This window comes from Carya illinoinensis, chromosome 14 (assembly GCF_018687715.1).
Source record: "Carya illinoinensis cultivar Pawnee chromosome 14, C.illinoinensisPawnee_v1, whole genome shotgun sequence".
Taxonomy (NCBI): Eukaryota; Viridiplantae; Streptophyta; class Magnoliopsida; order Fagales; family Juglandaceae; genus Carya; species Carya illinoinensis.
Window position 1 is genome coordinate 1,720,491 of NC_056765.1, and position 12,297 is coordinate 1,732,787.

Genomic DNA, 12,297 nt, shown 5'->3' on the forward strand with positions numbered 1-12,297 from the left:
TTAAACATAAAACACATTCATTTTCATATATTCCCACTAGTACCATCGTCAATAGAACAAAGACACAAGATTTGTGTGACTGCACATATTCAGTGTTCATACTCCTCCACTCTTCCCTTTAAATATGTAATTTTAGTTTCTACATATGGATATATATATATATATATATATTTATATATATTAAGTAGGTAGTCTCAAGCATGATCAAGCCGCCGCCGGCGTGGTCAAAGGTCGGAACCCATGTTGGAGACTTGCTTGCCAAACCTTGTCGATGTCAAACATGGTGTTCCCACACTCGTGCACATTCCACCCTTCCAAGGCATGCAATATCCCAGCGATACGCCATGCACTCATCACTCTTCTCGGCAGCCAATTCTGCAACATAATCAAAGTTCAGAAAAAAGGGGTAAGAATTGAAAGATAATTTTAGTTATATTATATCTTGCTTGGATACAAAGATCAACAACAATGTCAGCTGCTAATTGCCAACCTCACAAGAGTGCATGTTGCTAATTAAAGATGTAGGAGCGATCATTGCTGGTGTGGCCTGGTAAGAGCAATCTTTTCGCAGTTTCTTTGGTGGGAACTGAGAAAAAGGGATGAATAATGTTCCTTTTGGTGCCTTCTGTTGTTCCTCTTCTATCCATCTATCTCCCACTAAGCATATCTGCAAGATTTCGTTACGTCAAAATGCATACATGTTTGGTATTGTACAAGGACCCCTATGTATGTATGTATATATATGTATATATGATCAACAATCAAAATGGTGAATTTTAGCTCCAAAAGTGGCGGGCGATTGGACCAATCTGACAGCCTCGGCAGTGACGGATATCTTGGCATTCCAAGACCAATTCCGGAGGTCCACCAGTTGTGAAATCATGCTTTCCCGGCATCAGCAGAAGCATAGAACTTAGACGGATACTTGACTATGGTATTCTGATCATGTTTTGCGTTTTATTATATGTACTATATCTTAAATTCTTTTTTATCAATACAAGCTCTTAATTAAAAATTGCAAAACATTGAATGCTTCTGCTGATGCAAACATGGTGTAAATTGATACTCGGTCCTCTCTCTGTGAGGTGAGGTGCGTCTCTCTGTGAGGAGAGTTGGAGTCTTTGCAGCGCAAAGGGGGGGGCTAGGAGAGCAGCAAGGAGGATCACTAGAGTATGGAGGAGGCATTACAGAAACAATGGGAGGGCCTCTCTCTCACGGAACAGGAGAATGATACTGTGAGGGTAGAGGCGACAGTGATGGAACCTCTTGTTGAGAAAGGAAAAAGATGTCTACTACTACAACTCATTGCAGAACGAGCGGTAAACAAGCAAGCCTTCAAAACAACCATGTCCAAGGTATGGAGACCAGACGGTTGGATTGAGTTCAAGGAAGTAGGTGAAAACAGAATGCTAGTTGAGTTCCAGTATGAAAGAGACAAGTCGAAGGTCCTACAGGGGAGGCCCTGGTCCTTCGACAGGAACCTAGTATGCGTGTAGGAACTGAAGGGGCACGTACCTCTACAAGGCACGACTTTTAACAAGGAGTTCTTCTGGGTCCAGGCACATGACATGCCGATGGCAAGCATGACCAGGCAGACTGGTAGAGAGTTATTCTCAGGGATGGACAAGGTGGAAGAAGTTGAAACAGATGACTCAGGATGCGGCTGGGGTAGCTCACTGAGAGCTAGAGTACTAGTCGATATCACAAAGCCTTTAATCAGAGGGAGATTTTTAGAGGTTGGAGGGACACAACACTGGATCCCATTCAAGTATGAAAGACTACCATTATTTTGCTTTGAGTGTGGAGCAATTATACACACCAAGCAATGCCAGGCTGCTAGCAACTATGACAAAGGAGAACAAACACAGCAATACGGGGCCTGGCTAAGGGCAAACCCCCCGAGGGCAGGTGGAAATGAGCCTCAAAGATATGGGGGCAAGTTGAACCAAACTCCACGACATGGAAACCAGACTGATAGGCAGAGATGGACACCACCTATGGCAGCGCAGGGGGGGGGAAAGGCACCGGAGGAGGGGGAGGACCAGAAGGAAGCCATGCTAGCAGTGGTACAACCCAAGGTGGGGGACCACCTAGCCCAGCAGGACACTACAGCAGGTGGGACACAGAATGAGCAAAAGAAGGCTACGGTTTTTCCTATTTTGGTCAGGCAGTTATCACTAAATAGGAAAGGCCAGCCTGAACCAGCTGGGGGACAAAACAGAGTAGAGATCAAAAGGGAAAGACCTTCAGTCGAGGAGACACCCTCCCATGACAGCTCCTTGGCTAGTCACATCAGGTCCCTAGACAAGTTTTTGGACCAACAAATTCATGAGCTAGCAAAAAACAGGATGAAACATACCTGGAAAAGGAGGGCACGTGACAACTCAACCACCACGGCACCTCAGGCTACACTAGTGGAAACATTCCAGGTAGGCCCAAAAAGACAGCTCCACCATGGGAGCTGGACAGAAGAAAAGCTCGGACACAAGAGAAGCAAAACAGAGAAGGAGGATGGAGTCCAAAAACCAATGGCAGAGGCTGCTAGACAGCCCTGCCCAAAGCCATGAATTGCCTAGCATGGAACTGTCGAGGGCTTGGGAACCCTCGAACAGTTAGAGAACTTCGCCTCTTGGTGAAGGAGAAGGTCCCGAGGATGATATTCCTATCTGAAACAAAGTGCAACAGAAACAAGGCCGAAAGAGTGAGGAATAGACTGGGTTATGAATGTAGTTTCGTGGTGGATAGTATTGGGAGAAGTGGAGGTTTAGTAATGATGTGGAAACAGGAGCTAAGTGCAGAATTGCACACTTACTCTAATAATCACATATCAATGTTAGTGTCAGTAGAAGGGGCTGTCACTCCATGGCGTGTAACTGGTTTCTATGGAAACCCAGTGGTAGAAAAAAGAAGAGAAAGTTGGGAACTATTAAAGCTACTCAAACCTGTGAGTAATGGACCTTGGCTTTGTATGGGGGATTTCAATGAGATCCTCTGCAATGAAGAAAAGGAAGGAGCAGCCCCCAGACCTTTCTCTCAAATGGAAAGGTTTAGGGAAGCTTTATATGAATGTGGATTAATAGACATGGGCTTCACTGGTGCAAAGTTCACGTGGAGCAACAAGAGGGAAGGTGAAGGTTTCACTAAGGAGAGGCTAGATAGATGTTTTTGCAACAACTCATGGGCCCAACTCTTTGAGAAATGCTTTAACCAGGTTCTTCCCACGTTAACATCTGACCACTCACCTTTGTTCATCTCTTGCTTTAATCATGAGGAACAGAAGCCTTTAAAAAGGAAGGTGTTTAGATATGAAGCCTCATGGGGAAAAAAACCAGATTGCAAAAAGTTGATCCAAATGGCATGAACTCACAGCAGGGAGGGTGCAGGGAGCATAAACAGATTCAAGGCCAAACTGACAAAATGCCAGCAGACACTATGTTCATGGGCCAAGTCGACAAGAGGTAATATAAAACAGCAACTGGATCATAAAAGGGGTCAGTTACAACAGCTCCAGGAAGACAATTCTGGAGCTCACAATGGGACTATCAAAGTAATCCAAAAGGAGATAAACGACCTCGTAGAGGAAGAAGAGACTAGCTGGCAGCAAAGGGCAAAACAAATGTGGCTCAAGAATGGTGATAGGAACTCCAAGTTCTTTCACCACTGTGCATCCCAGAGGAATAACTCAAACGCCATCACAGGAATCTCAGATGAGAGGGGTAATATGGCAAGGAGTATGGAAGAAATAAGCTGCCTTTTTCAAGACTACTTCAAGAACATCTTCAGCACCTCCAACCCGAGCTGTATAGAAGAAGCCCTTGAGAATTTTGAGCCCATCATCACAGAGGAGATGAATACCTCTCTAAGGAAAGCTTATAGTGCAGAAGAGATCAAAACAACAGTGTTTGACATAAATCCATTAAGTTCACCTGGCCCTGATAGCTTCTCGGCTGGATTCTATCAAGACAATTGGGATGTGGTGGGTGAAGACCTGATCATTGCAGTGCAGGAACTACTGAAAAACAGAAGAGGATTTAGGCCCATTAATGAGACCTTCATTGCTTTGATCCCAAAGAAGAAGAATCCCAACTTGGTAACAGAATATCGCCCCACCAGTCTATGCAATGTAATCTACAAAGTGGCTTCCAAAGTTATTGCAAACAGACTCAAACACCTACTGCCCGACATCATTAGCTCAGCTCAAAGCGCTTTTGTCCCAGGTAGATTGATCTCAGACAACATCACAGTGGCCTACGAAGCAATGCACTCTATGAAACACAGGATGAGGGGTAAAAAAGAGGGCTACATGGCACTAAAACTGGACATGAGCAAGGCTTATGACAGGATCGAGTGGATGTTTCTAGAAGCAGTCCTTAGTAGAATTGGCCTCGAGAAGGAGATGATTGAGCTCATCATGCAATGTGTGACCATTGTCCTACTCAATCTTAATAAATGGGAGCCCTCAAATAGCTTTTAACCCCTCTAGAGGATTGAGACAAGGAGATCCACTCTCTCCTTATCTATTCCTCTTTTGTACTGAAGTATTAGGGCATATTCTTGACAAAGCCGAGGGGAAGGGACTCATCTCAGGGTTTCCTTTTGCAAGAGGGTCATTACTAATCAATCACCTCTTTTTTGCAGATGAAAGCTTACTATTTTGTAAAGCTAATGTGCTCGAATGTTGTAGACTTTTGAGACTCCTTAAGATATATGAGACAGCTTCAGAGCAAAGGCTGAACCTGGACAAGACCACTTTGTTCTTCAGTAGCAATACAGCAGATGAAATCAAGGAAGCAATACTTCATTCAGTTGGTTTGAGGGAAGCAAGGAGTTATGAGAAGTACCTGGGACTGCCATCATATGTCGGCAAGCACAAAATGGCAGCTTTTCGACCAATCCTGGAGAGTATAAGATCTAGAATGCAAAACTGGACAGTTAAGTTCCTGTCACAAGCTGGAAAGGAGGTGCTACTAAAGGCTATAGTCCAAGCAATTCCCACTTATTGCATGAGCATCTTCAAGCTACCAAAAACCATATTGAATGCCATCAACAAACTGATGCAACAATTCTGGTGGGGCACAACAGGAAACAAATCAAAAACCTACTGGCTACCATGGAAACAATTGGGCAAATCAAAGGAGGAAGGGGGACTCGATTATAGAGACTTTGAACACTTTAACATAGCCATGTTAGCTAAGCAAGGATGGAGAATTTTGCAACAGCCTCAAAGCCTTGCATCCCAAGTGCTCAAAGCCAAATACTTTTACAAGTCCAACTTTATGCAAGGAAAGTTGGGGAGCAACCCCTCATACTTATGGAGGAGCATTCTAGCAGCTAGACCTATCCTCATGGAAGGTTTGTTCTGGAACATTGGCAATGGAGAAAAAGTGAAAATTTGGCAAGACAAATGGGTCCCAAAACCATCATCCTTTAGAGTTCAATCCATAAACAGGGGCCTCGAGGAGAATGCTTTGGTTAGTGATCTAATTGACAAACAAAGCTGTACCTGGAAGACTAGTTTAGTACATGAAGTTTTTGAAGCCGAGGAGGCAGAGTTAATCTGTAGAATTCCCATCAGTGTCAACAGCGCTCCTGACCAGTTAGTTTGGAGGGGTTCAAAAAATGGAATCTTCTCAGTTAAGAGCACCTACCACCTCTTGAATGAAGTAGAAAGCAGGGGACTGGGCCAAGTGTCGAGTAGTAGGCAGGAGCAAACAATATGGTCAAAGGTTTGGAAATTAAAAGTGCCTAATGCTACCAAAATGTTGCTATGGAGGGCAAGCCTTGAATCTCTGCCAACAAAAAAGAATTTATTTAAGAGGAGGATAATAGATTCACCTCTGTGCCCTATGTGCCTCAGCAAAGAAGAAAACGTAACACATGCCCTTTGGTCATGCATATCAGCCCAAGATGTGTGGGGTGTGGGTCCTAGAAGGTTACAAAAATTTCAAACCCTTGAATCCCCTTTCATTGAAATTATGACACTCATGTTTGAGGCTATGGATGAGGACACTATGATTGATTTTGCAGCGATAGTGTGTCAAGTTTGGAAAAGGAGGAACCAGCTGGTTTTTTATGATAGTTTTGCTAACCCAGAAACAGTGATCAGGATGGCAAGACAAACAGTTATTGACTTCCAGGAGGCCAACCAAAGCAGTCAGGCAGCTCATCTAAGGACTAACCAACCAGTACCCCAGTGGAATGCCCCACCTCCAAACTCATACAAAGCTAACTGGGACGCGGCTGTGGACAAGGTGAGATGCAGGATTGGTATAGGGGTAGCGGTCAGGGACTCAACAGGGAGGGTCATTGCAAGGCTGAAGTCACCCAAGGACTCCTTTCCTGACGCTCATTTAGCCGAGTCAATCGCAGCTCTCAGAGCAGTCACTCTTTGCCAGCGGCTTGGTCTGGACAATGTCATTCTGGAAGGGGATGCACAACGGGTGGTGCAAGCAATACAGGGTGGTCATGGTAATGGGGACTCCGCAGGGATGATCATTAGAGACATCAAGCAACTACTATCGACGAAGCAAAGCTGGTCTGTTAATTTTGTTCCCAGAACATGTAACCAAGTAGCTCACAATCTAGCAAAGGATGCTTTAAAACTCTCTGAGGAGAGCATTTGTATGGAGACTTAGTCTTCGTGTATTCATCCTACGTGATTATTAATGAAACCAGATGGTTCTTTTCAAAAAAAAAATATCTTAAATTCTTTTTTATCAATACAAGCTCTTAATTTAAAAAAAAAACACATGTAAAAATATTAAATCCAAGAGGGAACAAGGATTTATTATTATCATCACATGGAGTCATGCTTGTTTATGTAACCGCTGCAAATTCTACCTTCTGATTGGTGAAACTTGTCGAAATGACCAAGTTGCTTTTCGACTCGGTGGTAAGTCTTAATCGAAGCTTCTCATACTCATCTTTGTATAATATTGCCACCTGATCATGATATATATGAGTGTGTAAAAGTGTTAGAATACAAACTGAAAATCGCAAATCACTACAAGCATATATATGTTAATTTGTTGCAACTTGCAGGGATGATCATATGAAGATTCCTTTAGAGTTCATAACGTATTCAACCGGATGGTTGTCTTCAAATCCCACCATGGATCTTATAATTTCAAGATTTATCATTTTCGTGTTTACCATATCTAGTACATTGTTTGAAAGTGATAAATTCTGGTGTGTCAAAAAATTGCTATCATTGAATTTCAAGAGAATGATTGAGATTGAAAGAAATTCATTAGAAAATGATAAATTTAATTTTGTTAATTTTTAATACCATGACTTGGTAGGGTTTCAAGATCTTTGATCTTTTCTTTCGAGCTAAAATTAGAAAAAAACATTAAAAAAAATCCAAGGGCTTCCCATGGAGGATTGACTTGGCACCTGAATTCCACTTTCACACAGAGCACCTGCAATGGCACAAGCAACCTTACTAAGCTTGGCCCTAAGCAGCACTTGAGTTGTTCCTTTTGGAATCCTATTTAGCACCACAGCCACTGCTAAGCTACTTCCATCCACCAGCCTTATCTTCAGCTGAGGGTACCTTTTGATGTAAAGCTCTCCATTTCTATTCATTTCCTCCCCCTACAAATTTCCACAAGTCTAGTATGTTTGTACTGTTCTTTTTGGATTCTTTCGAATATAATAGAAGCTCATGAGGATAAAATATTAAAAGAAGAGTGAGTTCATTAAATTACTCTAATTTGTACGGTCACTTAATATCATATCAGAGATATTCAAAGATCGGATTTCGCCCATACCAGCAGTATCAATATTGCAGGTTTAGGGAAGATCAGGAAGGACACAAAAACAAATGAAAATAGAAAAATTATACTCATTATCCTGACACCACATACTACATATAATTTTTTAATTTTTAATTTTTTTCTCTTTCCAAATGTGTGGTGCATGGATTATGAGTAGAATAACTCAATTAATTTAGAAAGAATAAAACAAAATAAAATATAATAAAAATAAGTGTAGTGTGTGGTGTGTGGGTAAAAGTCATGAAAATAACATATTTAAAGATTGGATTTGTACTTGCCTGATTCAGAAGTCCTAGACTCAGCACCTTCACTCCTTTCACTTCAGCATCTAGTATGGCTTCTTCAATCAAGGTATTGAGGGCTTCTCTTTGCCATTGTACAATGTACTGCAGATTAGAGATGTATAAAAGAATCCGAATCAAATATTTTAGTATAACCAACAAAAAATAACCATTAGCAATGCTACTTTTGTTAAAATTTCTCGTCCTACTGATTGATGTGATATATTCTAAATAATTCTATAAATTAATCTGTGACACATCAACTGGCGTGGTTGGAGATGACAAAATTCAAGATAGAAAACAACATTTTTCAAAAGATATTATAAACAATGATTATGCGAAATGGGAAATGTTTTTAACTAATTTTAGTACCTGAATGTTATATCTTGGCACCAACCAAGACTGCAACTTGAGGGCTTTGAAGGTGATCCTCTCAAGAACAAAAGCATGGCCGTAGATCCCACTTATAATGACAGACCAAAATAAGGTAACAGGCCACAGCAGCCGCAAGTACCATTTGGAGGAGTGGGGCCAAGAGGCCAAGGAGGCAAATCCTAGCCTTAGATGATAAATGGATTCGGGTGTCGTAAGATGGGTTAGATGTACAACATCAGGCGACTCTTCTGGCCTTTTGAGTGAAGCCTCGTATAGGGTATCTGTGGACTTGTCCATGGTCCCATAAACGTAATCGTAGAGAGGCATGAAGAGTGAGTAATTGGTGCGGAACTGGGTGTGATGTAGTGAATGGAACCTGTTTGAGAGTCAACACAAACATCATCGTTTATATAAAGTTTTGCAACCGTGAAATCACCGATTGTTTTAAAAGTTAAACTAATGAATGTATAATTAGAGTTCGAATTCAGTGTCTTTGTTCTGATATCATGTAAAATTACCAATTGTTCAAAAAATTTAATGGTAATAAGTAGATTTTATTATTTATGTTATAGTCTTCACAGCTACTTGCAAGTTTGTGTGTAGAAATTAAGAGGGTCAAAGGGACTTACGACGGGGTGTAAATGAGGTACTTAAGCGGGGGAAAGATGGAGAAGAGCCACTTTGGAATGAGCTCAAAGTTGCAGTGACCCAGGTTGTTCATGAAATCAATGAACGTGATATAACCAGCAAAGGATGCAATAGATGCAGTTCCGGTGAACACCGTTGTCAGCAATGGTATAGTAAACAGCATGAAATATACGATGTATTCCGCAAAGGGATGAACCACAGCTGCCATACATGCATACATACGCACACATACATATCAGTAAATCAAAGACAGGAATTAGTAGTACTGCAAAACATATAATCTGCATGAAAGAAACCCTAATATTGAACGTTTTATATATATATATATACACTCTTGATCATGAAATAAATCTTACAGGTAATGGGCTCAGTGACAATGGAGGAATGATGGTGGGAATGGTAACGAGAGTAAAGGAAATGGTGATGCAATGCTCTGTGAAACCAGTAATAGAGAAACTCAACCGGACCAGCATGGAGCAAAGCTGTGATAATCAGACCAATTGATTCCCATAAGGGTAGGTTATGAGTCTGAGGAAGTGCCATGTACCCTATGTAAAATATGGCTCCATTGAACAAGATCTGGTCATCCCTGTAGTGTAACAGCCAAAAAAAGGAAAAAATCTCTGTTAATTCTCCATGTATGAGAGTTTACTGTGTTTTTTTCCTTGGAATAAACAAGTTTTTATTCAAACAGCATCAACACTAGTACAAGATGCAGAGAAGAGTAATAAAATTCAGTAAAAAGCAACTGAGAATAATTAATTAAGCACCAATGGCCCATGCGCCTAGCTAGTGGGCAGAAGCAAAATTTGGGGTTTTATCCTCAAGCCAAGGCTCTATGCCCTTAAAAAATTAACCAGACATAACCAAGCCAAAAACTGCACCATAGCACCTATTTGTTGGTGGTGTGAAACACAACATACCGTTTCTTGTGATCCTTTTAAAAATAAGAACCTAGGATGCGACGTTGAATGCCATAAAAGAGTTGCATATCTTCTAATAATGATTAGTTTTAGGTGGAGTACTCACATGCAGTTCACAATCCAACAGAACTGATGACAAAATCATCAAACAACTAAAGAATTCTGGAAACATAAATTCAACAGACCGTATTGAATGAGGGGTAACAATGTTGTTGAACAATCTTAGTCATGAACAACAACTGACAGCTCTGCAAGTGGTATATTAAAGGTACTTGCCTGCCCAAGGACCACAAAGAAATAAAGAGCCTGTTGTTGAAGAGACAGGTCTCTTTGTGAATAGGTTTTTGCATGCAGAAAAAACTTAGATTGGTAATTTATGCATACAAAAGGCCTGCATCTACGAGCACACATACAGTTGAAATCCAGCTACACAGCACCATTTTCTTGAAAGTCCAGCTTATGACAGAGACCGGCCAGGCTCAGTCACAACAACGCAATCTGCTAATTAAAACTATAGCAGATACAATACTGAAATTAAAGGGTGGTTGGCTCACGTCCATGAAACCGAGCAACCAAAGAGAACATAATCAAGCCACACACCGCACACGTACACAGAATACAATTGACATAATGATATGATCACTATCATAGAAACGGAGTAAATAAGATTTTGTTTACACAGATGAGAGCTGAGACGAGAGAGAAGATAGAGAGAGGTTTTGTCTACTGACCAAGTGGTTTCTCTGTCAACCTGCTCAAATTCGATACCTCTGTCAACAATCCTATTATTGCCTTTAGCTGTTCGGTAACGAGAGAGAGAAATCCATATCTGATTGTGAAGCATCCTTGCCAAAAGGAATGGGAATATGAGGAAGTAGCCCAGATCTCTCCCACTTTCTCCCTTAGCAATGAATGAGTAGGTGCCATGAATCGCCCATGGAGCCAAAATCACGTACTTTCACATCATCACAACGCCAAAAGGAAAGTTAACAGATTTGTAAATCATTCATGCATACACGAGTTAAAAAGGGAACTTTTTTTCCTACTCCACATAGTCAATGTTACTCCTACATTCTGATCTCAAATCTTGTAAATCACCAGTATTATAACTCCAACAGAGGATGAAATTAATAAATTCAGTCATTTATTCTATATATATTCTCACAAAAAAAACCTAAATTAAGGACTATATATATCACTAAGGATTGATTTGGTTACACGAAACTAAATTATCTCATCTTATTTCATATAATAATTACGACTTTTTTTAATTTTTACACAAAATATAATAGATAATTTTAACTTTTTAAAATCCCAAAACAAAACTAATAGTAAAAAATTATATTATAATAATATTTTATTTAACTTTCAACAAAATATCACATCTCTGATCTCATGATCTGAACTGTGTAACCAAACAAGCCATTGAGCATACAATTTAAGTCAAAAATTAGTTGCACTTTATCTCATTCATGACCCATATATCACCTCCTTTTCAATATCCCAGTTAATAGTCAATTTTTAACGAGAAGAGAATAAGATATTGCATGCATGCATCTTTTATAATTATAAGAAGAACGATACTTGAAAACTTTTCTAGTCATTTGATACCACGCAATGATCCGAAGATAATAATACCAATTAATGAGCCGAATGACACAGTAATTAGAATGACGTTTCACGATCCGGCATCGACAGTACTGCATGCATGCATGTCCAAACAAGGTAATTAACTGTTGATAATTTCATACCTTAAAGCTCCCAAGAGGCTTCCATGGCCAGTCAGTGAGGATCCCAGGTTTGGAAGCCATATTTTTTTTTTTTTTTTGTTTCTTTGCTTAAATGTCAGCACACAAAGTTCTGTAATGTTTTTGCATGCAAAGATGGATTTGGAGGGTGCTGATATATAGAGCTGTACATTTATTGATTTGTCCGTTGCGTTGGAGAATCGACCATCAATGCGGCGGTGCATCCCCCAACGCCCATCGCCAAAATGTCTTCTCCACGTCATTACGGACTTCTAACCAATTAGCTAATCAATGCGAGTACTCCATTCCTTTCCTCCGCTATCCACACATATTACACATGCATGTCTCTTCCTCGACGTACGTTTATCATTTAAGATTCCTAAGTTATTGTTGCCTCGGTCTTAAAGAGTTGTCGATGCATCTCTCTCTCTATCTTCTATATATAAACAGCGTGTATCAAACGAAATTTGTTATTTTAACGGTTTTTATTATTTTTTCGTTAAAGTTAACACCGTTCGTCTAAATCCGTTCATGTACTGTGAAT

General features: G+C 40.5%; 1 protein-coding gene across 2 annotated transcripts; it reads right to left on the bottom strand.

Moving 5' to 3' along the window:
• LOC122293427 (very-long-chain aldehyde decarbonylase CER1-like) lies at nucleotides 1-11,898 on the bottom strand. Of its 2 annotated transcripts, none has more exons than XM_043102002.1 (10): nucleotides 11,757-11,898; nucleotides 10,737-10,939; nucleotides 9,439-9,671; nucleotides 9,064-9,283; nucleotides 8,432-8,810; nucleotides 8,057-8,164; nucleotides 7,396-7,596; nucleotides 6,841-6,942; nucleotides 491-667; nucleotides 1-375 (listed from the first exon to the last, which is right to left on the bottom strand). In XM_043102002.1, the coding sequence occupies exons 1-10, from the start codon at nucleotides 11,814-11,816 to the stop codon at nucleotides 205-207; spliced, it is 1,854 nt and encodes a 617-aa protein (XP_042957936.1). In that variant the 5' UTR covers nucleotides 11,817-11,898; the 3' UTR covers nucleotides 1-204. The 2 variants fall into 2 exon arrangements, with proteins under 2 accessions (XP_042957936.1, XP_042957935.1); XM_043102001.1 differs by having other exon boundaries at nucleotides 10,737-10,960; nucleotides 11,757-11,897.
• Between the last annotated feature and the right edge of the window lie 399 nt (nucleotides 11,899-12,297).

Excerpts from the sequence above, each read along its gene's own strand:
- LOC122293427 (XM_043102001.1), bottom strand. The coding sequence starts at position 11,816 with ATGGCTTCCAAACCTGGGATCCTCACTGACTGGCCATGGAAGCCTCTT. Across the intron at positions 9,284-9,438 it reads TGTCACTGAGCCCATTACCT|CTGTGGTTCATCCCTTTGCG; the intron begins GTAAGATTTATT and ends CATGTATGGCAG. Across the intron at positions 376-490 it reads GCAACATGCACTCTTGTGAG|AATTGGCTGCCGAGAAGAGT; the intron begins GTTGGCAATTAG and ends ATTATGTTGCAG.